Source organism: Denticeps clupeoides, chromosome 8 (assembly GCF_900700375.1).
Source record: "Denticeps clupeoides chromosome 8, fDenClu1.1, whole genome shotgun sequence".
Taxonomy (NCBI): domain Eukaryota; kingdom Metazoa; phylum Chordata; class Actinopteri; order Clupeiformes; family Denticipitidae; genus Denticeps; species Denticeps clupeoides.
Window position 1 is genome coordinate 21,768,066 of NC_041714.1, and position 27,030 is coordinate 21,795,095.

Sequence of the window (27,030 nt, forward strand, 5' to 3'; positions counted from 1 at the left end):
TCTTGATGAACGGAAATTCTGAGCTATTTGGCGCTTGTGCCGGCTTTTCGGAAACGACACCCCCATCATCTTTTCTGCACGAGGCGCAGCTGAGTTCCGTCCCGCTGCGTAATGTGTTCTGCGCTTCTTTATCGAATCACTTCCCCCCTTTGTTCCCGCCGCACTGCACACGCTGGAAGCCGAAACACCCCCACCGATGAAATTTCCAGCCCAGGCCGGAGATTCGCTTGTTTCGGCGAAGGCCTCGCCAGCGTTCGCGCGCGTGACGCGAGGCTGCTGTCATGTCCCCCCCCCTACTCTTCACAATGATTATAATGTGGCGACGGAAATGCCAGCGCCGGCTCGGCCTGCTCCCTCCAGGAGAAAAAATGGCTCTGGGGGCCGCCATGTAGAACAGAGAGACGATGAACCCTGTTCTCTGTGTGATAAAGAACGTCATAGGAGAAGCCCAGAGGAATATTATGCAAGCAGAATCATTCTGTTATGAACATGAATATGTGAAAAAGACATTAATGCTAATGCTGCGGTGTACAGTGCTAGATGGCTTGCCAGATTTGTGTTTCTTTCCTTTTTTTTTTTTTTTTATGCGGTGGGAAAATTGGACTTTGCTTTCTGTTTGAGTGCTGACATTAACTTTTTCCCTATTATCTACCATAACTCGAATAATTACATTTCCTCATCCAAATCATGTTTCAAGCACTTGCCTTGCAATAGACAAAATAAGTCTGCTGAATACATAATAAGGCCAATGCTGCTGGTTTTTATTACTTTTGTACTTTTTTTTTGAGGTAACATTAATAATTTAAACTATATAACTATATACATGTTTTTTTTCCCCACAGTGCAGCAGTGGCTGTTCTCTGTGTTGGGAGTCCTAATTTCTGTCGTTTTAAACATATTTAAGCCTCATGGTCTTCAAACCATATGAATAGAAGAGGAACCAGATGAGACAGAGAGCATTGGGGGAACCGGCCATCTTGAAGAAAGAAATGAAGCCGATGTTCGCTGTTGTATAACTCTGGAAACCCCTGCGCCAGGCAGAAATTGAACAGTGTAAAAATAATTAGAACACGAGGTGTAGACAAAAAGAGTTTGAGGCCTAGACCGTTGCCAATCCAATGCAGCCGCCTTCGTTCAGCGACACGGGCAAACTCAATTTCAAGTAGAGCAGGTCTGGCTTGGCGCGTCTACGTGTCGATCAAATCCAGAGGAACGAACGTGCCAATCACCACAAGAGAATCCCCAAATCTCATCATTTTCTTCTCAATCTGCTGAGCCAGATATGCACCTAAACCAGACATTCACGGACTGTCGCCATTATGACCCGTAACGTAGGCCCATTTAACTCATTTACAAAGGAGGACGTTTCATTCCTAATGTGTACACACATGAAGAGCAAGAAGTAAGTTGTGAAAAGATAGCATGTTAGCAGGACATTTTCCTGTCCGTTTCCACTTTGCACACCTACATTAGTGAAAATCTTTGCCATATTAATATAGCCCATATGTACGTAAAATGACAAAAGAAGAGGTCCTATGTGGACAGGTGGCAGAGATAGTCACAGATAGTCGCTTTGTGCATGGATCCTCGAGCCCTTCATTTTAAGCATTTGTCAAGTAATTTGTGGTTGAATTTGTCTTACCATGCATTCCGCTAGACAGCAGAAATGCCAAAAAGAATCATATGCAGTCTATTCATTTGGAGAGAGAAAGTTGTATCATCACTGTCGTCAGCTGGTGGTAGTAGCCTAGTGGGTAACACGCTCGCCTATGAACCAGAAGACGCAGGTTCAAGTCCCACTTACATTTACATTTACATTTATGGCATTTATCAGACGCCCTTATCCAGAGCGACTTACAATCAGTAGATACAGGGGACAGTCCCCCTGGAGCAACTCAGGGTTAAGTGTCTTGCTCAGGGACACAATGGTAGTAAGCGGGGTTTGAACCTGGGTCTTCTGGTTCATAGGCGAGTGTGTTACCCACTAGGCTACTACAACCCACTTACTACCATCGTGTCCCTGAGTGAGACACTTAACCCTGAGTGTCTCCAGGGGGGGACTGTCCCTGTAAATACTGATTGTAAGTTGCTCTGGATAAGGGCGTCTGGTGAATGCTATAAATGTAAATCAGGGGTCGGCACAGCGGACCAACCAGTCTGGTTGTCCACATTAAGATGTGGCAAAACTTTTATGCTGGATTCCCTTCTTGATGCGACACTCCTCATATATCCAGGCACCAAGAAACAGACGGCCGCGTATGTGCACAGTTAGAGTTAGGGTTAGAGAGACAATAGTACAATAATAAATAACTTTATATTGGGGTACCGTAAGATAAAACTGAGCCTTTAATACGGTGACCTGTCACTTTTTTATGTAGCACACAGGATCGTCCAGAGAAATGTTTTCGCTCCAATTTTTGACGTCGTACAACACGTTAAAGAATTGCTGCAATGTGGGCATGTTGTAGTGCCGAGTCTGCCGTTTAAATAAGAGGAATAACTGGGTCAACACTACAGGTTTTCACTCCCATTTGCCGCAGTTCAGAAAATAAGTCTGTCTTGAATTTGACAGGGTTGGGGGCAGGAAACAATAAGTGGAACTGTTTTGGGGATTGGAGTCAGAACGCATTTTCATCAGGGTTCTGTCTGAAAAACACCATCTACACCCACCGCATGACCATAATAAAAACACTATTCTGGGATTGATTGTAAAATTCATAGCATGTAGCTGTGTTTCAAAAAGAATAAGAATGCTTTTTTTCAGTTACCAAAAACTGAAGTAATCCAACACACCTGATATTTTATCATTGTCGTAATGCAAATAAACCAACTAAACCTGCTATCAGTAGCTTTATAGTAAAGTAAAAAATATATTTATTGACCAATAAGCATAAATGACATGGCTTATTTTAAATGAACTAATTTTTTTTAACTACTGTAATGATATAAAACACAGCTGTGGTTTACTTTTTTATTTTATGTGTTCATCTAGTGTACCAATATTAAGTAGCAACATGTTTTGCTGGTGACCTTTGGTGACATTACGTCTCAATTTAATTTATTAAATGACATATCAATTTAAATATATATGTTTAGTAAATAGATGTGAATATTACCCATTGTAATGCTGCACTGCTTGCGCAGTACATTGTTTATTAGGAACGTCTAGTTGGCGTTTTGTTTATTTCACTCCTTGTTTCAAGGATGCCAATGTAATTTACTAATGTATTTTACGGTGAAATATTCATAACATAGATTTTTTTGGTTGTGTGATTTGCTTGCCACAACTGTTGGGGAACAAGGTAAAATAGAACTGAGCCACTTTCAAATCGTTCTTGGCCATTAATAAATTCTTGGTGTTTAATTAAGTTCATTGCACAGCTGCGTTTGAAATAACGTGACATTTCCTGAAACATATGTCTGGAACAGTGTAACCCGCCGAGAGAGTCAAGTTTGATTACATCATGTGCTTTTCTATTAAGGCAACCCTGTTACATTTTAGACATTTGTCTTTTTCCTCTGGCAGACCTACACTGCTCATAACATGTGACCTTTTTACCAGCAGCTAATGACAAATGACGTTGTTAGGTTGTCAGCATTTTTCAATTACCAAAACAAATAACGTAGATATGCGACGAATAGTCCTGGGACGGAGAAAAGAGGACATTGCCTTACAAATGAAAAATTGCCGGTCCAGTTAATGGAATGTATACATTATACAGCCAGGCCATGTGACCTTTCTACATGGCAACACTATCACCATTAGAAGAGCAGAAGTGGACAGTCCAAAGTCAAAATCCAGCCATTTGTTACTACTTGACTAGCGAGTTCAATCAACGGACTCACTGCTTAACACCTTGAGGAAATTTCCTTTTGGTCACTGAAGGTGCATCCATGTGAGTGTTACACAGATCCTACGCCGAAGACTCTGATTGGGAATCATTCATTGGAAATATTTAAACTACATGTTTCATGTGCCTGGAGATAAAAGATGTGGATATTCTGAAATCGCTTGTGTTACATGCATTATTCCATGCTATGTGATCGTATGGCTTTAGGACAGTGTTGACGATTGAATTTTAAGTCCCTCTGAGATGACTTTTGGTTTTCTGGGACTAATCTCCTTTCTCTAATATTTCAAATGAGATTGTTTCTGTATAGATGCCAAGAAAGCCTTGGGTGATGTCTAAGGCAGAAGGCAGAAGACAAAATGGCAATTAATGACGCGCCAAAATGAAGCACACAGCCCCACTCGGCCAGTGCTGCTGCTCATTTCAGCTGAATGATGTGCAGTTTGCCGCGGCCTGCTTCATTCCTCACGATGGTACGTGGGGGAAATCTTGACCCTGCCTCTGCAGTAAGGCATTGTGTGCTTGCCTTCTGTTGGCGGCGTTGGCGTGTGATATCGCATGCTTCACGTGCCTGAGCCTTATTTCTGTTCGTCCACATTTCCTGCCAATCACGCGCTGCTTTGAGCCTGTCGCCCGCCCCCCCCCCCTGACGATTAAAGAGAACTCGAGAAGTGCTGGCACTACAGCAGGAGGCCACGCCCATGCAGCAGTGTCCAGGTCGTCCTTGGGCCAGGTTATAACAATCTGTGATTTTGTTCTATTTGGGTTTAAATAAAAAAAAAATAAAAAATCCTCACCTCTTTTTCTGTTGCTTTTCACAGGCACTTGCCAATCGAGCTATTTTGTCACTCAGACGCTACGCTGCAATTCAATGCACATTAAACTGTGCAAACATCATTTTCACTGCATAAGCCGAAATAAAGGAATGCTTTTCGCTTATTGTGCGACATGATCATTTTAGTTTGCCATGTTGGTTATGGCTGAAGAGTTCATTAGTTATTGCTTTTGTGTCTGAAATCTAATGACATTAAGACAGCGGTAGCTATCCGTGTGGTTTTATCTACGTTGCTGGCTTTGTGCCAGTGCACTCACAATTTAACTTTTGCATGAAGGATTGTTTCAGTTCATAATAGACAATGATAAATTCTGATGGAAATGTATTTTAAATGCAAACAAAATCAAATTATATGACTTCTCGGTTCTTTCGCTGTCTTAATTAAATTATGGCTATGTGGGAAGCGGGGGCTGATAAATGAAATTCCAGACCTCTGCCTCACCTTGCCATTTGCCTTGCATTGCCTTTGTAATGTAAGTAACTTTGCCCAAAATATTGCATCCCTCCTCTGTTTATAAATTAATCTCAATAATGTTCAAAAGATAATGTATTGCTGTGTTACTGATGAGATCCCTTCTTACCAGAAGTATAAAATAATGGGATGGAAATATGCATGTTTATTTAGCCCGGCCTGCTTCATATGTACATACGCCATTCCTGTTCCTCAGCTTGTCTGCAATCCAGCTCGTGGGGTTTGACACGGCAGGTAAAGCACAGTAATCCCGCATGACTTCAAGGGCTCTACTGACAAGGCTGTGGTACCGGCCCAGTGTTTAGTCCGTCCCAGTTTACAGTATCAATATTTCAGCCACAAATTGTGTGTCAGTCAAAATGCAGGTGTGCGTTGTGTGAAAGAAGAAAGGGGAAGGAAGTGTAATGAGTGTGTCACGTCAGACGTCCCAAGCTGATTTACAGCGCACGAAAACCTTGTTATCTTTCAACAAAATATTTCTTTTTGTCAATCTCGTGGGTACAACAGGGAACTCGTGATTACATTACTTGCATGCGTCCTTGTTCAAGACACTTTTTGTGGGCCCGGGCCCGTGGTACAGATAATCTTTTTGTGTGTCGACCATATCCACAATTAACTCTGTGACACTTTTTTTGCGATATGGCTTGAATTAATTACCACTGAGTCAAACACGAGGCTCGTAATGGAATTTTGCTGGGGCATAATCAATCTTTGAGGGAGCCCTGGAGCCCGCGTCCCATTTGACAAGCACGTGCCATTTAGCTCTGCAAATGTTGAGCCGCTGCCCCCCACCCCTTTGTCTCCCGGTGCCCTTGGTGATGGTTAAAAGGATGGTGATGGTTAAAAAGTGCATAAAGCTCCAGAAGTGCAACAGCTTACACTGCGCTCCCAGCAGCATCACCCCATGGCGATTAAAGTATTTTTGTCTGGTTATGGGATGCTACCACGGCAGGGTCAGTTGTGGGAAATATTGTTTGCAGTAGCTTAGTAATTGCAGACAGCAACAGTAAAAACAGAGTATAGCAGATAACACCGAGGGTGATAATAATTATGATGATTAGGCCTGTTATTCTCCTGCTTCTGTTGTTTCGAGAATTTTCACTTTAAAGCATTTTAAGTTCCTTTGCTATTTTCACATCTGTTCATGGCGCCGCGGGAATTCGCACGGCTCTCTGTGCCACAGTGTGAAACATGTGAAGTTCATGTAGCTGAAATGATTTATTGTGCCTTGCAGACCAAAAACCGGTTCCCTTAAGTGCCTGAGTGAACTGCCACCTAAAAGGTCAGTTCTCACAGACCCAACACTGAAAGGCCATTTCCACAATGTCAAGGTCACGATGGACCCAAAGAGCCTCCAGATTGAGGCTGATTGCTGTCTTTTATCTGGTCAATAGAAAATTTTCTTTGACACAATATTTCTAATATGATGTTGGGGCAGTGACAATGAGGCAAGTCTTACCAAGAGTGTCCTTGCATCCTGTGCCCTGTCTTATTTATTGTACTACATTTAGTTCAGGTTTTATAGAATAAATATTTAGCTAAACCTGCATATTGTATTATGCTTGAATCGTGTTGCCAGATTACATTTTATTTTTAAAAATGGTGCAGTAAATAACCTGGGCAGTTCAATGAAAGGTTGATTAAATATTATGGATATTTTGGTCGTTCTGAGCATCAGGGGCAGTGGTGACCTAGCGGTTGTGGGTTCGAATCCTGGTCCGCCAAGGTGCCACCGAGCAAAAGTACCGTCCCCACGCACTGCTCCCCGGGCGCCTGTCATGGCTGCCCACTGCTAAGCAAGGGTGATGGTTAAAAGCAGAGGACACATTTCGTTGTGTCACCGTGTGCTGCACACATATTCAGTCGCTTTAAAATTCAGCTGTATCTGGCAACGCATGTCAGGTGTAGAACATACACCTGCTGCTTCAATATAAAAAAAATGCAACACGGAAAGGCAAGAAAACAAAGCGAGAGGAACGACGGGACACCTTCGATGGAGAAATGATCCATTATTTGGAGAAATGGGAGGATCTTGGGAGTCACGCTGGTAACCATCACTGAAGCTGTCAATGACAGGGAGGCTGGGTGAACTGGTCTTTCTAAGCAGGCGTCCTCCAGCGCTCTTGTTTGCCCCTAATTTCCTCTAAATTGTCATTTGTCGAGTGTGTGTTCTTTTGTGCCTGACTCTCCGTGAGCCCAGCGATGGCCTGACTTGAGCCCTACACCCCGTGCGGCCGAGGTAAAGAAAAGAGGCACCTGGAGTTAGATGAAGGTTCACTATTCAACACGTTTGCTGGAGGAAGGTCAGGCTGGAGGTGCCGTGTGGAGGTGGAACAATACAAACACCGACTCTGCCAGAGTCTTATTGACCAAAACTGCAGTCAGACAAGGACATTCTTGGTTTCTGCTGTACAATATAAGAATTTCCACAATGCTACAGACCACTCATAAATCCTTTTGTAAAGGTAAAATATGCACTTGCTTAAAAGATCTTTAAAATAAAAAGTATGCTTTCGTACCGGTCGCAGTTGAACTCTGATGTGTCTTCATACATATTTCTAATGGTGCGATGAATGTGCTGCTGTTTTTGTACTTACAAACATTCTCAAGGCAAAAAGTTCAGTAGCACTGGCCCCTAGAGCTCAATAAATTCATAAAGACGCACTTTGTTTATTGTTTGCTGTCATTGCCCGTATGCTTAGTTCGATTAAGCAGAATGCAATAAAGTCTGAATGCGGATAGGAAGTGGAAAAACTGACCGATTAAGGGCGCATGAAAGGCTGGGCGTATCTGCAGCGGAGCTGCTGAGGGAGCTTCATATGGGAAGAAAGTGATGCCCTCAGCAAAGTGCCAACCGGGCCAGACAGCATGTCGTTACTTCAACAGAGGACTTTATACAGTGTTGACAAATTAGCATCTATATTTCATATGTACTGTAGTATAACGAAACGTATATATGGAACGGAAAGTGAATGCTGCAGTCGTAATTGCAGTTGTCCCTTTGTGTCTGATTGCTTCCAGGTCGTCCCTGCTTGAGTCCCTTCTACAAAATGGCCTAATCATTTGCATATCTCATAATACCTCATGCATTTTTGTTTAGGGAATGATCCCTGAGTGTGGAACCTGTGCATGTGGTGTGCTGAACCGCATTTTATGATATTATTCAAATTTTCTGGCTGATCTTGTTTAGCCACACGTTTTGAACTATATTAATCGAGTTAGCTTTATGAAGCTTTTCAGTTTTTTGTAATCACATAAGAACATATTGGGCTAATACAGTTACATTTTGTCTTAAAAAACAATTACCAGACCATATTAACCTGAATAAACAGGCCCGACACCCAACCTAATCTTGAATATTAATAAGTGAATTAAAAACAAGCATCTATCTGAGATAATGAACTGGCGTGGCTAATCAGACCGAGGGAACGTCTGCCGCAACTGAAGCCGTGGTCTGAATGTTCATGAAAAGTTAAAGTAAAGGACATATTAATGTGTAATTTAGCCAGCGTGGACATTCCAGCACTGAGCAGTGTAGAATGGTGCATTCTGGTGATGCTTTATAGACCTGTCATGACATGGGACGAGGCTCAAAGCAGGACTGACAGCTGGAGGGCAGGGTAATGGAAATGTGCTTGGGCGTAAATTGAAATCTATCGCGTGCTGTTTTTTATGGATAGTGGGCTTTTAGATACTTTTTACTTTGGCGCGAATCCACCAGCAGATGTTATTGTCCACCCTGGACCTCTTAGCTTCTGAACTTATAACTATGACTCAAAATGTACTTTTTTTCAAAAAACGATTCCTTATTTGGAGACAATCTAATAGCAGCACACCCACACACCCATAGATCTTCTCTTCAAACCCGTCAAGTAATTTTTATTTTCTTACTGAACCTTTCTGACACGATTCAGTTAGCAGCTAATTTTCTTATTTTATCTACGAGGAAAAAAAGCCGAAAAATTGTGTGTGTGACTGTCCTTTGTTGCTTATTGGTCTGTTGCCCCTCATGTCACCCCCCGTTTCTTTTTTTAAGCTTTTAATTTCCTGTAAAGAAGATAGGGACTGATGATAGAAGTGCAATAATCACACTGGCAGCGATGCTCATCCTTGGTCGCACGCAGCGTTGTGAGATATATGCTATTGTCAGGGTTTTGCCACCCTCAATGTGTCTGATGCGTTTCATACATTTGCATTATAAATCACACAGTTACAAGTGTCAAAAATCTAAGCGTGTAAAATATATGATGCCTCCATGGGGATTAGTGTAATAACAATACACTATAATATCTGATTAATATCTAACTAAAATCCTAAAGCATTTGGAAGCAAACGTGAGGGAAGAAGTTTGACATCCGTTCTTCTGTGTGCTCAAATGGTCCATTTGTTATGATGACTGATGAAGAAGCATTAAGGAACTTCTTTGTGTCCTCCCACCAGCCCTTCCGCCCTAGTGCAACATGAAGTGCAAAAAGCATGAAATTACCAAATGCACTTTCTTGAAAGTACTAATGAATTGTGGAGAATTGCAGCCCTTAATGTTTTTATTCTTTGTCACATGCAAAATGTCAGTGAGAATTGAAATGGGAAATCCCCCCCGGCGAATGAACTGTTCTGTGCTCTGTTGTCTAATCGTGAGGAGAGAGCTTACGAAATTATAGAAAAGACAGAAAAGACAATGAACACACTACCAACGTAAATGGTCAGGAAAATAAAGAAAACACGTTGAATGAGAAGGTGGGTCCAAACTTTTATCCTGTACTGTATAGTGATGCTGTTCATATTGTGATGTTTCATAGTTCACTGAAAATGTAAAAACAGAGCTGGAATACAAGATGCTGTTTTGCGATGTCATGTTTTGCGATTTCATGCTGCCTGAAATGCCAAGCAGTAATCCAAAGTACCCAGCTGTACAGCGCCATCTGCAGGAGTGGAGGTCGTAGTTGCACATCGATCTCTGCTGACCTCACTGCTGACCGGTGGACTAAATTTGTATGAAAAAATATTGGTGTCCCTGTATCAATGCAATATCATGTAAAATATTGCTGTATCGATAATACAATATCATGTAAAATATTGCTGTATCGATAATACAATATCATGTAAAATATTGCTGTATCGATAAGAGAGATAAGCTAAACCCTTATTAGTCCCACAAGGGGGAAATTTGTGCACCATTGTCACGGCAGAAAGGGTAAGAGCAGCGAAAAGGTAGATCAGCAAAAATGAAAAAACAATAGAACAGAACATATCAGCTCATTCAAGACCACATGATCCTACTACAGTTTATTATTATTGTCAGTAGTAATAAGAGTAGAAGAAGCAGAAGTGTGCTGCTGTGGGCAAGGAACCCACGTGCACGGGTCCTAATCACCCGCAGCTTCCGCTCGCTCTTTATATGCAGTGTAGGGGGTCGTGGAGGTTCATATGTTAATGCATGTATGCTGTGTTTTTATTCATACATGTTAGTCAATGTTATAAAATATTTAGTATGCATGCTTTGAGCACAATACCTGAGTGCCCTGAGTGCCACTTCATCAGAATGGACTTAATGGATAAAGCACTTTTTCTTCTTGAGATTCTCAGTTTATATACCCAGTATTTGGAATATGTCACTTCTAGAATTAAAAACTGAGTGGCTGAGAGATTGTGATTGAATTGAGACATGATGTTCTTCAGATACTTAACCTGGTAAACAGAAGGTAAGCAGATAAATGAAAGAAAGAAAAATCTAATTACACCTCCACAAGCCTCTTAATTGAATGTAGGTTTCAGGTTATAATGGGGTGGGTGGCATGATATGAATGTTCCTCTTTGTAGTCCATATATCTATGAAATAAGTTGAAAAAACTTGCCAATATGCATTTTGGGACACGGGTGCTGTAAACGCACAAGTAAACAGATTCAGATCCAAATCACACACAAGGTCAAATGTAAGATATTTATCCCATTATTCGTATGTAGTCATAAAATCATAACTCTTCATTATTAAAACAGGATTTCAGACAACATCATTTGTGTGTTATTACCACCAGAGAACATGCATAGCCATGCAGTATTTAAACACGCATTATGGGTTTCAATTGACATCAATGATAAATGAAATTCACATCTGTCATTTCAACCTGCGCCATTGATGGAAGTTTCATATTGCATTCATCAATACATGTGAAGATGTATCTTGTGCCCACTATCCGTTATAAAATGGTCAGCTCCAGATCTAACAAGTGTCTTGTAAAGCTGTGTGAAATAAAATACCATTATCCCTGGTTTTGTGCTAGTAGCAGGAAAGCTACATTACCTGCCAAAATAATAGTTTGTAGAGATATTTATTGTGTTTCAGTGTCAGACCTTTTGAAAGCTAGTTCTCATGTGTTGTGTTCTCCCCTTAGCCAAGGCCTCTAATGGCATTATACGTTTTTTTTTATTATTAGCAGTACAAGCGGTTGTAACACACTAGTCGAATGGGTAGTGAGTGCACAGCTTGTCAAAGTGCAAGAAATGCAGTTTTATGCGCCTTCAATCAATAAATACTTCACGTTTGGCCAGAATATATTACAAAAGTGCCTCCTTTTTAAAAGGTTTTACTAAATGTAAACCTTCAGTGGATAGATGTACGAACTGTACAACATTTTCCCCTTCTTGTCAGAAAGAACAGTTTCGGGGAGGCTATTTCATTTGGTTTTCTCATAGGCCTGGTGTGACAGTTCAGGCCTTCCTGAGTGGAAGTGGGGGAACTCAGTCCTGTTACAGGCCAGAGAGCTGCCGCACTGTGATTGATGGACCTGTACTACAAGCCCAGGAGGGCCGAGAGCTTCTGAGTCATGTGATGGATTTAGCAATACATTGTGCACCGGACAGGGCCGCGCACTCACCATTTCACGGCATTTTCCCCCGGTGGCAATCTGTATTACAGCAAACACGAGTTGACCACTTTATCTACGTACTGTAGGTAAATCGTCCGCTTAAGTTTCACTACCGAATACCTGTGGTCGTAAAACATCCAGAAAGAGCCCAAACAGGACTCCCTGATTTTTACCATTTTTTTTCAGAAGACTAGTGTTGCTTGGTTATTCTGGTTAAAAAATGCCTTCTTCAATAAAGGTGCTAAAAGGTGATTAAATTGTTTATAAGTGTCCTATTAATAAATGTTAAATGTTATTTTAAGGTAGGTAGTGTTAGTAATTAGAGTCATGAAGCTCTTTTTATTTTTTTTTTAATATTGAAGCCTTGGTCCCTGTTGTATTTCCTTTATTTAATTAAATTATTTTTTGGTCCCTGCTGTATTTCCTTTATTTAATTAAATTATTTTTTGTGTCCAGCCCCTTCCCACTCTTCCTCTGCGCTGTCCCTGTCCGCATTAGCGCAGATTCACGTCATTGTGAGGACTGAGGGTTCCGAGACTGCAGAACAGTGAGCCAGACAGTGAGCAGTCTTCGTTTCGTTTCAGGACAGTCAATAATGATGAAAGACCCGTCACACTCTTGAAGTGTCAGCAATGAAAACAGGGAATTCTGTCATTCGGCGGGTTTGTGAATGAAAGAACACGAACTGTATTACGCTTGTGTAGTCTTAAGTTCACTTGTACACAAAAAGTGGAGCAAAAGTGACGATGACACGAATTTGAATTCGTTCTTTTCATTGGGGAGAAACAAATCAACTTGCTGTCCACCCTTTCGGGTTATGGACAGATCCAGGGTAACAAAGCTACGCGAATATTGCATGACTTCTGAACGCACTGGTAATATTGAATAGTCAACGAAACATGAAGCATTTCGAAACGCCGTCAGAAAGGAAGAAAGGCTAAAATCCTGCTGCCGTTGTTCCCAGCCCGGGAGCCCTGCTGCCCTGCTGCCCTGCACAGGAGAATTCTGAGCTTCAGCTCACCTGATTCATCTCATCAGCTAATTATGAAGCCCTTCATGAGCTGAATCTGCTGTGCTGGAGCGCAGCAATTAATCAAACTTAATTGCCTATGGAGAAACATGAATATTAGCCCCTCATCATTCATTTTGCCAGCAACAGGCTACGTGGAGTTGCCCATTGTTGCGGCTATCCATAATGTGAACTGCGCTGTGAGCAACCTTATCCACATCAGATAAGCCGGAAGAATGATAATCACATTTGCTTGGGACAGAAGAGTGGAAGTTAAGGATCTTACGTGACACTGTGTAAAAATCACTGTGGTGCAGAAGGAAAAAAAAATAAAAGCTGCACAAAGATTAGGTTTTAATTGCCTCATAAAAACTGGGATTGGGGCTTTAGTCGGAAATAGCCTTAGGTTTCCAGGGGCCATGGCTTATTAGCATTGCCACATTACCAGGCAACGTTGTCCTTCATGGGATGCTACGGTGGGTACGGAAATTCTTCACTCTTTGTTATGTTGCAGTTAAGTGAATTTTTTTCCTTATTAATGTACACACAGCACCCCGTATTGACAGAAAAACACAGAATCAGTGACATTGCAGATTTATTAACAAAGGAAAACTGAAATATCACATGGTCCTAAGTATTCAGACCCGTTGCTGTGACTCATATATTTAACTCGGGTGCCGTTCATTTCTTCTGATCATCCTTGAGATGGTTCTACACCTTCATTATAAAGCCACACCCCTGTCTATATAAGACCTTACAGCTCACAATGCATGTGGGAGCAAATGAGAATCATGAGGTCAAAAGAACTGCCCGAAGAGCTCAGTGCTGCGCTTAAGGTTCCCAAGCGCACAGTGGCCTCCATAATCCTTAAATGGAAAATGTTTGGGACGACCAGAACCCTTCTTAGAGCTGGCTGCCTGGCCAAACTGAGCTATCGGGGGAGAAGAGCCTTTGTGAGAGAGGTAAAGAAGAACCCAAAGATCAGTTTGTCTGAGCTTCAGAGATGTGGTCGGTAAATGGCGCAAAATTGTAGAAAGTCAACCATCACCTGCAGCCCTCACTAGTCGGGGCTTTATGGCAGAGTGGCCCGACGGATGCCGCTCCACAGTGCAAGATAAATGAAAGCCTGCATGGAGTTTGCTAAAAAAAATCACCTGAAGGACTCTCTGGACTGATGGGATCATGATAGAACTTTTTGGCCTTAATTCTAAGTGGTATATGTGGAGAAAAACAGGCACTGGTCATCACCTGTCCAATACAGTCCCAACAGTGAAGCACGGTGGTGGCAGCATCATGCTGTCATGTGTTTTGCAGCTGCAGGGACAGTACGGCTGGTTGCAAATCGAAATCCAAGTACAGGGATCTCCTGGACGAAAACCTTCTCCAGAGTGCCCAGTACTTCAGACTGGGTCTAAGGTTTACCTTCCAACAAGACAATGACCCTAAACACACAGCTAAAATAATGGAGGAGTGGCTTCACAACAACTCCGTGACTGTTCTTGAATGGCCCAGCCAGAGCCCTGACTTAAACACAATTGAGCATCTCTGGAGAGACCTAAAATGGCTGTCCACCAACCTGCCAGAACTGGAGAGGATCTGCAAGGAGGAATGGCAGAGGATCCTCAAATCCAGGTGTCACAATTTTGTTGCATCTTGCCCAAAAAGGCTCATGTAGTAGATCAAAAGGGAGCTTCTACTAAGTACTGAGCAAACAAATTCAAATTCAAATTTTATTTGAATTGAAACGGTCTGAATACTTTTTCTTTGTTACTAACTCTGTCAACATGTCAACAATTTCTGTGTTTTTCTGTGTATGTGGGGCTGTGAAAACCCCATTACCCTTGGTGAGCAGTGGGCAGCCATGACAGGCGACCAGGGAGCAGTGTGTGGGGACGGTGCTTTGCTCAGTGGCACCTTGGTGGATCGGGATTCGAACCGGCAACCTTCTGATTACGGCCACCACTGCCCCTGTGTGTACACTGTGTGTACACGAATGAGGAAAATTAAAATTTAAGGGGGTCTGAATACTTTACGTACCCACTGTATATGATGCTTCATATGATCACCTATAACTACTTAAATGTTTTCAATTATATTTGCATTAGTGGGGAAAAATGGCTGTTTTAATCTAATTATTTTTTTTCCATTTTGGGGGGGCATTATTTTTAAGGGCTAACAGTCACTAAACGCAGTGTTGCAGGTAAAATGTTATAATCGGAAAAGGCTTCCAATTGAATACTTTAAGACTATGTAATTGCAAGTGAGGTTTGGATTGGGATGGAGACTCTTTTGTGTGAATACACTAATATAAATAAGTAGCCTATTTCATCACAAACACACTCTTGGCAGTTAAATAAGACTGTAACATGTCAGCACTCAATTATGATGGTAAATAGACTGATTAATAGTATTAAAGTTGCCCTTTCATATTCATGCGATAATGTGTGGAGATCAGAAGGGGGCAAAATCTATGAGCCCAGTAAAATTTGTTTTACTTTTACATGTTCACATTAGGCAGTTTCATCTAGTGATCCTTCTAGAGATGTTCTTAAAGGAGTTCAGGTAGAGTCTTATCTCTTTTCTATTACAGTGGAAATGTCAGTGTTATCAGTTATCCTGATAAATTCAGTAAATATATAAATATATCCATGGAATGGCGGAATGGAGAATGTTTTGCCTTGAGGTCACCAGCTTTCTTAATGTCAACTGTGTTAAATGATGGCAAAGCTCTGTGTTCCTTCTGTGGTAACACCTACAACTGTCACTGCAAAATGACGATTCTTTCCTTTTGGATCAGAACAGATGGATCATAGGATCTTAAATACCATCACAGATGTAGCCTGATGTAGCTATAAAACCAGCTGTTTCCCACAAAATAAGATTTTATTCAGGGTACTGAGCCACTTCTCCCATAGGATTCCAGTCAAACAGATCTGCTTCTATTCAGTCTCTTGCATGATGATCCCACGGCTGTTATGAACGAATAGAAAATGCCGCTGAATAAAGACAAACCTTGGCCACTGAGCATTGGGCATGTACACATCTATTTGTTTGTACCACGTATTTCTGCCACCAGCACGTCATGGGTAATATCAATAGCCCTGGCAATCATGGGAAGCATTTTGACTGGTCTGTCCTACTAGATTGGGTTTAGTAAGCGCAGATTAATACCCACATGCAGGCAGGGCTGAGTAAAGTCAAGGTCGTGTGGAGTGGACAGATGGCCATTCGAAAGGAGGTAGACTTTTTAGAACCCTGGAGGGAGATGTTCCCTGCAACCCTAACTTGGATTAGACATTTTAGAGAATGGACGGATTGGATGGATGGATGGATGGATAGGGAAAGTGTCCCCAGACTGTAGGGATTTGCTTTTCCAGTGTTTGTTCAGAGATTTTGTTGCTGTACTTAACCTCACTTTTTTTGTCTCATGGTTCTGCAGACGCATAGCTGTTTTATGGATGATTAATTATGCATTATTTATGACACTGATCTAACAGAGGCCGTCTGAATGGCTTATGTGCATTTGTTTTTTGGTTTAACCATTGCATAAAACCTGTAACATGTTGGAATCAGGCAGCCAGTCATTTTCACCCGTGAATCTTTAGAGGTTAAGGATTTTGTCTCTGCTTATGACACAGCAGATAATAATAAATATGATGGGCGGCTCACCCCAACCCATTTTCTGTCCCGGATTTGAACCCCACTTACTACCATCGTGTCCCTGAGCATGACATTCAACGCTGAGTGTCTCCAGGGGGACTGTCCCTGTCACTACTGATTGTAAGGTGCTCTGGAGAAGGGCGTCTGATAAATGCCACAAATGTAAATGGTGACCAACACTATTATCGATCCTGGTTTTTGATTTGTGTGTGTGTGTGTGTGTGTGTGTGTGTGTGTGTGGAGTTTGATCATGCTCCCCTCATGTTGGCACAGGTGTCCTCCAGGTCCTCAGGTTTCCTTCTGCCATCTAAAGGCATGTACACTAGGTAAATGGGTGTTGTCCCTGCCCTGTGCCCTGCGTTTCTGGGACGGGGTCCAGGAGCCATTACCCTGATTTGGAATGAGGGGTTATGGGTAGTTATAGACATTTGCAAGGCACTTACAGTGCCGTTTCTTGTTTGCGCCGTGGCCAGAGATTAACTACATTTTCCCGCTTGCTTTCCACAGGTTATCTGGCTTCATGCTGCCATCTCCTATTGTGAGCACTGGGTCAATAATGGCACTCTGGTTTACCACAGATTTTGCTGTGAGTGCTCAAGGATTTAAAGCAATTTATGAAGGTAAGATCCTTTCTCTAATTTGGAATAATGTTAATCTTCTGCACTGTGTATGCCTGCATTGTCACAGGAGCAAGGTGGTAGAACTAGATTTTCTTAGACTAGCTGGAATCTGACTCGGGTTCAGATTCTTGAACACTGAAATGAGACTTCTGCATCGATGCATTTTTGATGTTACTGATCACTTCAGATAACCTTTATTTGACTGTGATGCATGGCTCTAACGTTGAATGAATGTTTCATGAAGGGCCTTATAAATGTTTCTCAGCTTCCATGAAGCTTTAATGAAGTCTTCATGTTGGCTGTTGTCAGACCTCTGTAGTGTTTACTGTTGTACACGTCTTCGCCTGCTTTCTAGGTGCTTTCATCTGCCAAGTCAGATGTGAAAGTGCTCCGGTGTCAGCTTCATTTCTGCTGCAGTTCGTGGTGCAACTGCCGTGGTCACTGTAGATCAATGTCCTTGCACAGTTTAGTGATGTTTAGCAATTCATTATTAGGCCTATTTGACCATCATAATCATAATTGTAGTAGATATTCCTGACTAGTACATGTAGATTGGAGGGAGTTAGAAAGTCCCAGAATTCCACACTGGTAATTGAAGCATTATGTGTGGTATGTGATGCATACAGTACAACGACGTAGTTGAGCGGTGACAGTTTCCGCCTCAATCCAAGGACACGGCGACTTAGTGACAGTGATATCACTCAGCAGATAATTATACCTTCGCAGCTTTGTGTAAAAGTGACTAGAATAATCCCCCCCACTCTCCACGAGTGCGGTGAGCAGCGTTTCTGAAATATTTTGCTTGTTTAGCGTCATTAATTGTTTTGGTCTTTGCACGCGGCCATATGGCAGCCGCGGTGTCACCGCTGAGAAATCCAGATGTGTCCAGAACGTGCTGCTTGCTGTGCTTGCTGGGAGAAAATGATGTTAGCCCAGTGTGAAGAATAACTCCCTGCGTTGTTTACAGTGAACTCATTACGTCTCCCCGCCACCGCACGCTATTATATGTGCGCTATTAATTTCAATATTGTTGTAGAAATTCTCTTTCATTGAGATTTCATGCAAATGATTCTCTTTTTAGGGTGCCGCCGAATTCCCCTGACCTACTTGATTTTATAATAGATTTAATTACCTGTCCAGAGTTTATTAGCGCTCAGAGGATGGACCAACTGAAGAGCTCTGGCCGAATCTGACTTGGGCGATAAAATGAGCAGTCAGGTGGTGAGAAAGATGCAAAAATGGCGAGGAGGTGCAGAGTTGAAACGGACTCGAGTTTTGGTTGCACCGGCAACGAAAGCAACGTCTGGGTTGTTGGACAACTTTGGCAACTTTGACCATGAATGTAAATATTAACACTGTAATGCCTTTTTATGTTTATGTCTGATATGTATGCATCGGTTGCTGGCCAGGCCCACTGGATAGAGTTACATTTACATTTACAGCATTTATCAGACGCCCTTATCCAGAGCGACTTACAATCAGAAGTTACAGGGACAGTTTCCCTGGAGCAACTTAGGGTTAAGTGTCTTGCTCAGGGACACAATGGTAGTAAGTGGGATTCGAACCCGGGTCTTCTGGTTCATAGGCGAGTGTGTTACCCACTAGGCTACTACCACCCGTGGGAGTTCAAAAGTCCATGTGCCCACCCCTTCCTTAGAGGGTCCACACACCAACTCCTATGGATTAATAAAATCCTTTTAAAATAAAACCGGAGCACTCCTGGAGGGTTCTTGTGTTAAACATGATTAGGTGGGAATCACTGTCTGTGGGAAAAGGAGGAATTTAATATAAACAGAATAGTGAAAAAACAGGGTAATATCTCACAGTGTCAGAAATCCCACAAGCAGAACTGAAAAACGAAAAACTCAGACGAGTGTACTACATAGAAGGAAAAAATACTAATGGAGTTGCCTTTCCCTTTAACGATGGCTTCTTCTTGTCTGTGTCATATATTAAATTTGGTTTGTCTCTCCAAAAACGTATTCAATTAAAAGTTTGCTGATAATCACAGCCCATCTGCTATAGGCTCTTTATTTTTTTTTACAAATGAAAGGGTGAAAGTGACACTGGTTATCTTATGTATGCCCCTGCATGTTGGTAATATCATTAAAAAATGAAAACACTCCAGGACTGAATCTTCTGAAATGATGAGTTTAATGCTGCGTGTTTGTTCCAAAGAGGCCTTTGATATTCGGGCACAATGATATTCAGGATATCAAAGCGGATGTAAGCACATGAAGTGGAATCATTTTTCAAGTGCGCTCTGAAGATGAAATTTTAGCATGTCCTCTCAAATATCATCAGATTTTCAAAACTGAAACAAGCAAAAAGGACATTTTTGTACCTCCATGGATCGGTGATGCAGAAGGGAACAATATAACATAGTACTTACATCTAGTGATCTAGTATTAAAGTCAGCACCTGGATCTAATGGAACTGGTTTTAATATTGATGGTGACTGTACAAATAGTTGCTCATTTATTTATATGTGTATTTATTTCATTCACGTCTCCATGCATACTTAACGGATTTATGTAAAGCAAACCACACTGATGCATGTTGCAACACGGCGTCTGGGCGCTGAAAGCGTGGCAAAACTAAATGCACTTCAGCGGCCGAGGGGAGAGCCAGTGTGACATTTTTCATCTGCCCCAAATCCCATAGTTCAAAAGTCAAGCACTCAGCACTGTGCCCTGACTCGCCCATTTGCTATTATTTCACCCCTGAAATTTTCACAGGGGATTAAGCCTCACAACACATCATATAAACCAATTGTGATGACCTTAAGCAGCGGAGCTGCTCAGCACTTTCCAGCAAGTAGGATATAAAAAGGCTCTGCGGTCCTCTACAGGGCTCACGGTGACAATGAGGAGTAAGCCTATGAATGCACTTTTTAAAGAATGTTTTTTCCCCAGGTCGTTAAATACCAAAAAGAACAAAAAAGGAAGTTAAAATGAATATCCAGGATATGAAACATTTTTAAAATTAGCACACTTAAAGGTCCCATGATATGAAATATTTTTCCTGCTTTTATATCAGTCTTATTGTCCCCTAATACTGTATCTAAAATCTCTTTCTGAAATTCAGCCGTGGTGCAGAATTACAGCCCCCCACAGGACGCACTATTTCGGTGTCTGTAGCTTTAAATGCTAATGAGGAGGAGAGAGGCGGGACGAGGAGGATAGTGGCCTATAGATGTTGAGGGGACATTCACGGAAATTACGTCATCAACGCCATTCACCAACCACATTTGTGCTCATTTTTGTGCTCATTTTTTGCGATGCTTCGCGCGTTTGGAAGCCATAATGGTCGGTGGAGATAATGTTTTAGGGGCGGAGTGGGAATGAGAAACGGGAAGTAACCTTTCCCCTTATGACGTCAAAAGGGGACAAATTCCAGATACGACCATCTGAGCTTCTGCAGAATGACCAAATCGCCGGACCATAGACAGGCTCGGGGAACTCGAATTAATGTTAAATCATCTTAGAAAGGGGAATTTTCATGTCATGTCTCCTTTAAGAAAGAACCCTATGGGCACAACAAGGCTGAGTAGTTCAGGGAATACAGTCACAACAATAGGGTATGTTAAACTAAATATAATATAAAATCATATTGATTTAATGTTTATTTAAACTTAACTTCCAGGCTTGGCTGATTCTGTTTAATATCTATTAAATGGTCAGAAATATTAAATGTAGGAATTCTGACTGTGTGACTGTAAATGTGTGTATTTATTTAGTATTTCCAGATTTAATGGCTCCCATTTCGGCAGCAGTGGCTGCACCGTACCCGAATGTGAAATGGAGTTCTGTTGTTCCTGTTTGCCACTGTGATCCCACTGATGGGTTATGTCGAAATGTGACAGACACTCGCTGTTCGGCTTTTGCTGACTGCTGAAAGCCGTTTCAGCAAAATCTATTGACAGATATGGATGTCATCTCATTCGTGCTCCAAGCCCCAGTCTCTCGAGAGGCTCGTGGGGCTCCAGAAGACTAAAGGCAATTTCACACAGGCGTCCTTAACCAAGGCGCGCCTGTGAACCGTTTAAAGAATCTGGGCTTGGAGTTTTGAAAACTTTGGATGAGATGCAGGCCCTGGGGCTGAAGCTGGATTGTGAAACAAATGAAATTTGGCTCAGCCCACTTTCCACATGCACAAGAAAAAACACATTTTTTTATAAAAACCACAAGAACGCTTTTCACGGGGATAAAAGCCAACTAAGGCAGTGTTATCATCGTATATATATATCTAACCAACATCCAATGGGAGATGTGTGGGCGAATGGGTGGGAGGAATTCTGATCTAAAGGGGAGTGCAGGTGGGAAAATGCTAGAGGGTCAAGAAAGGCCTGGTGGCTTTTGGATGGCTCACCCCAGGCTGGCATCTCTTCATGTGAAAGTTCCTGGTGATGTCACCTCCACCTGTGGTGATTCATAACCCAACTATGAATTTTCTCTTTATGAAGCGTGATTGAAAATCATGTAGCATTCAGCCATTAAAATCACAGCATCACATTCATACATCCATATTATATTAAATGTTTACCATGGACTAGATACATCATTTTATAAATCTTAATCTGTTTTAATAATACAATTTTTAAAAATGCAAGCTTTCATATATGTGTTATAATTATTACATATAAAGTGAAATGTATTTGAATATTCACTATGATTAATAAAATCACAATGCAGAAATGTTCTCCTTTATTACCTTTTTGAATAAAATAATGGAAACATAGAACGTTGTAGCCAAATGTTATAGATATTTTTAGGTGCATAAATCTATTTATACATACATTTAAACTGAATGCAGCTGTTTTCTATTTCTAAAGACTTTTGATTTATTATACCAGAGGTTTTTAATTCATGCGCTGAGCTGTATGTTTCCTCTATATGGTCATCTGTGCAGTTTAAGGAAACTTTCTAAGAAAGTGACCGACCTTTGATTTGATAAAGTCCCTCCTTGGGGCAATATAGCCCTTTCTTTAAAAAGCTTTTTTTTTACACTCTGCATTACTCTGTGATGCTCAGAACCATCTAGACCTGCCCTTAGGGAAGTGTTTGCGCTCAGGTGAGCTCTTCTGAGAGGCAGCACATGAAAGATGAAAAAATAAAATGTTTTTGACCGTGAGAGTGAATATGACGTTTTGATAGTAAACAATGGTTTGCCAAATTGAGTAGTCGGAGAGTGGCGTGTGTGCCGTTTTTATATATATATATTCTATATATATTCTAGATATTCACTGAAGTGGCTCTCCCTTCCCTTCCAGTCATTCCTTAGGCAACACATCCTAGGATGATTCCTCTCAGGAGCACTGACTTACAAACGTTGAAGCCCTGTCAGCTGCATCACATACATGCTGGCTTGGCGTTCCCTCCTTTTATCTGCACCCGTGGTCAGCTGAGAACCCACCAGACAGCAGTCTTTTTCACTACAAGAAGTTCAAACTCTGCAACTACAGAAGTCAACAAGTCTGCTTTCATTTACACACATATATAAACTTTGATGTGTGTTTTTAAAAGGTCATTTTACTGCTGACCCATGTAACATTAGATGTGGAGCATTAGCACGGCCCCCTTCCAAGCCAGAGCAATTACATCACGTTTGATGTCGGTCACATAAATAAAATGTGGAAATATATACTTAATTTCTACTGGGGGGTCTTGCAGCTATTTGATATGTTATCATGGCTGAGCTAACTCGCTCCAAGTGCTAAATGGGGGGGATGCAATAAAAACAGTCAAAATCTTCCCCCTTCTAAAATGGACATGGCCTCGTCCATCCCTTGTGCTCTTTTATCAATGAATGCATAGGTCTATTTAGGGCCCTACGATGTCCGCAATGTGGAAAACGTGGACGAAACACAACAAACTAAATGCAGAATTTCATATAATGGCCATTTCTGGCCACTGCAGCCCACTGCACGTGTTTCCTGTTGAGGCACCAATTCGTACCATTTGCACGATCGGTTCCACGCTAACTCGGCAGACTCGGCAAACTTGCAAACAGATCAGCTGATTAAAAATGTGATTTATATGATCACAGTTCCAGTTCATTATGCAAACAGACAGGTTTTTGTGAAGCCCTTTCAAATTTTCAAATGGAAGAATGTATAATATTGTTTCAACAGTTCTTTACACGAAATGCACATACTATTTACATCTATACAGTAAATGCCCATGCACTTCGTTTAACACTGATTCAATGTGATTTGCATTTGTTCTTCTTTCACATCCACTCCATAATCACATTTTTGGTGAATAAATCAGTTTATAACGGAAAACATGGAATTCAGCCGAATTCAAATGGAAAAAATTCTTAACCTCTCTGCTTTGGGAGTGAATCTGAGTATATTCGACATGTAACATCCTCACCCTGCATGTTGTTTTAGTCTAGTAGAATATACGATTTAGGTTTTTGCTTAAACAACAATAAAAAGGGGTACACAGTTGGTCCACAACCATGGACACGGTCATAAGCACAAATATGTCTGATAAATGATAAAATTCACCCCTGATTTGTTTCCAGTGGTTGTTGCTGTAAATAAATGTTAATAGACCCTTGCTGTGAGTTATTGTTGTAAGTATGTCAGTGGACCAGGTTTCCACTGCAAGTGGGCCCTGTTGCACCAGAGGACGTATTTCACAGTTGCAGTGCATCAGTTTCATGACTTAAATGAGTTAAATTGCCTCGAATAAACTGTATGCTGTATCCAGTATCCAGTATGGCAGAGTCGTTACGTTTGTTGTGCTGCACAGTTGAGATAATTTCCCACAAACTCTGACCAGACTAGTGGCCCTTGACAGTAGTAAAATAAAACAGCCGTTCCTACCGGTGGTTCAAATGCAACCATTAAAACGGCCAAACGGGGAAATAAGTTCATATGGGGAAACTCACCGTGTTCCTAGTACTGCTTGGTCTGAAAGCACATATTGATCAGGGGTTAATGAACTGTTCTCAGAACCTCAGCAGTACTGAGGTGCAGAAATATATTTAAAAAAATGTTCTTATCCTGTGGGCTCAGTTTGAAGTAGGTCAGGTCATTTTCTCATTCAGTCGCAAGTGTTTCGTTGCCTCACGGAAAGTAAGGAGGAGTAAGAAGAGGAGGTAAACATCTGTTAAAGTGTCAGTAGGACATTTCTCTGCACCCTGGGCTGGTTTTTAAATAGGTTACTGTGCAATGGAGTGGAAGTTCCCATCACTGGTGCGACCCTTACCTGGATAAGAGAATGGATGGATGTTTTTCTGTCCTCACTGTAGACTGAACATGCGCATTCTGACCATTATTGTGGAAATTCAAGGGCATTTCAGCAGCTCTAGAACATGAAGTGCAGAAGAGGGTGACCCAAACTTCAAGCAGATTCATATTCATAAGCATCACAGACACACATATAGGTATAATTTTTTACCGCATGATATTATAGAAAAACTTCCTATGCACAAGGTGAGAAACTTGCATAAACCTTGCATGCATAAAATATGAGCCTGACTTGATATAAATATATCTCAAATATCAATAAAATATCAAAAATGTAAAAAAAAAAAAATTATTTAAAAAATGTTTTATGAAACTCAGATCAGATTTTTAACAACATAATGATATTAATGTACCATTCTATAGCTTTAATTTAAATGTGTCATTTTTAGAATAAAACTTTCTTTTTTGAACATCACAGTAGTAATTGTACTACTGTGCAGTAGTGAACCTAGTCTTGGCACTTTCTTTTAGGTACAAACGTAATAAATCATCCGGATGGGCACGCGCCATTAACAACAGCACTGCAAATTTGTTTTCATCACAAGATATTGTTTGCAGACAATGTTGTTTCAGCGCTTGGTCAAAGATTGATTTTGGATAATGCGCAATATGTATTTTTACTGCTCTGGTCTTAGAAGAGGACGTGTCTTTTTATTGGCCCATTACACATGCGCCGCAACGAGGAAGGATAAGCATGGACCAGAAGCAGAGCTTCCCAGGGTGATGGCCCCCTGGTCTGTCTGTCTGTCTGGCTTGTCAATGCAATATAGCCTATAGCTGAGGGAACGAGTGCCACGGGGGTGTTGGAAACGGATGCGGTGATGATTGCATTTTCCATCTCAAATCTCTTTCACAGCTCATTGCCGAAGCTTCATTAAGTAAACGGGGTGGGTTGTCTGCAACCTTGTCGCCACTATCTCGCTAATGACGAGCTTAAATTGTTTGAAGAACAGGTCCAATTTCCGTGTTTGTATGTAAATGGGCCGTCAGAATTTTGTTCTTTAATTTTGCTCCAAATGAGGACTCCTCGACCTGTCTAGATCAACTGCGGGTTTTCGGGGGGAAAATGGAGGATTTGAGAAGTGATGTTTTCAACATCATGCAATTTGATGGTGTACTTTCAGAGCTGTGCTCCAGGAACGTCGGAGTTCACCCATCAGAATGCTTTAATAAAGTGCTGATGATCTATCTGCACGGTCCTGATTATAACAGAGGTCACGTTTGTGATGCCCGCTGACGGCGGCGTGAACAAGTTTTATTATGAGGACAGAGACCAGAAGAGGAAGGGATGACAGGATCTGGAGCCCAATGTTTTTCTTTTTTTAATTTGGGGAGAAATTGCTTGTCAATTATTGAGGAACCAGAAATCTCATTTCACTATGTTAAGTAGTCACGGCAGTTAAATTATGATGATATTTTTGCAGGTTTGTGTGGGGGTTTTTTTTATGACTGGAGCAATGAGGTATCTGGTGACATTGTTTGCATGTTTCGAGAAAAAGGCTAGTTTCTCTTCTCATCTAGCAAAAGGTAATGAAAATATTCTCCTTGGTGTTCAGATGTTGCTTTGCTTGATATATTAGCCTCCAGGTTTGGATGAACAGGTGACCTGATTGGTCCTGGTCTGCATGTGCGCTGATGGACGATCGACTGCAGCACAAATCAAATGTAAAGGGCATTAGTCCCGTGGCATCGTCCACCCCAAGATCCAATGAACTGGTGCATTAATAAGCAAACGCTGTAGCGCGTTGTATTGGTATGCACAGATGCGGCCTCTCCGAGGTCCAGATGCCACATGCTGGCATATGTGAAATGCATTAACTTCCCCTTAATTGCTGCACTTTCCCACCCTGTGAGCTAATGTATGCTGTGCAGCTCGAGCCGTGCAGGCAGAGTGTGCGCCCTCAGTCCGAAGGGGCCTGCGTTGGGGCACACGTCCCTTGTCAGCACAGTAAAAATCTCAGCAGGCACTTTTTTTTTTAATGCATCTGCATCACTTAGTCACCGTCCACACTCTCAATAAAAGCATATCAGATTATAATGGCGGAACAGCATGATGCTCATTGATGCTTGTTTTTTCCAATATTCCCTCCTATCCATAGTCTTTCTCTGGACGAATGGTTTGAAATGTCTCATTTCCTCCACCTAGTTTATTCGTTGCTGCTTAATTGTACCAGTGCACTTTGGTTCCGACTTCATGTGGGTTTTCTTTCGGAAAATGTGTTGAGCCTAATTGTCCCTAGTGAACATGCCTGTGTGTCTTTAGCTCGCAGGACTGGTGCAACCTTTGCCGGGATAAGAGAATGGTTGGATGTTTTTGCCGTCCTCACTGCAGGTTCAGAGCTGTATTGTGGAAATTCATAGCGACAGGTGGACAGGAATGGTGCGTGGGAGGCGAAACACTCGCCGTTTTAAATTCCAGGGCATTTCAGCAGGTCTAGAAGACAAGATGCAGAAGA

The 27,030-nt window shown here is 41.7% G+C and overlaps 1 protein-coding gene across 2 annotated transcripts in view; it reads left to right on the top strand.

The window, feature by feature from the left end:
- csmd1a (CUB and Sushi multiple domains 1a) overlaps window positions 1–27,030 on the top strand; it is a 237,581-nt gene that overhangs the window by 71,762 nt on the left and 138,789 nt on the right. Inside the window, exon 3 of one of the 2 annotated variants that reach the window (XM_028987988.1) lies at window positions 17,201–17,313. In XM_028987988.1, the coding sequence (XP_028843821.1) occupies window positions 17,201–17,313 (113 nt within the window). Of the gene's footprint in view, window positions 1–17,200; window positions 17,314–27,030 lie in introns of those variants that run through there. The other variant, XM_028987989.1, reaches the window with a different exon arrangement.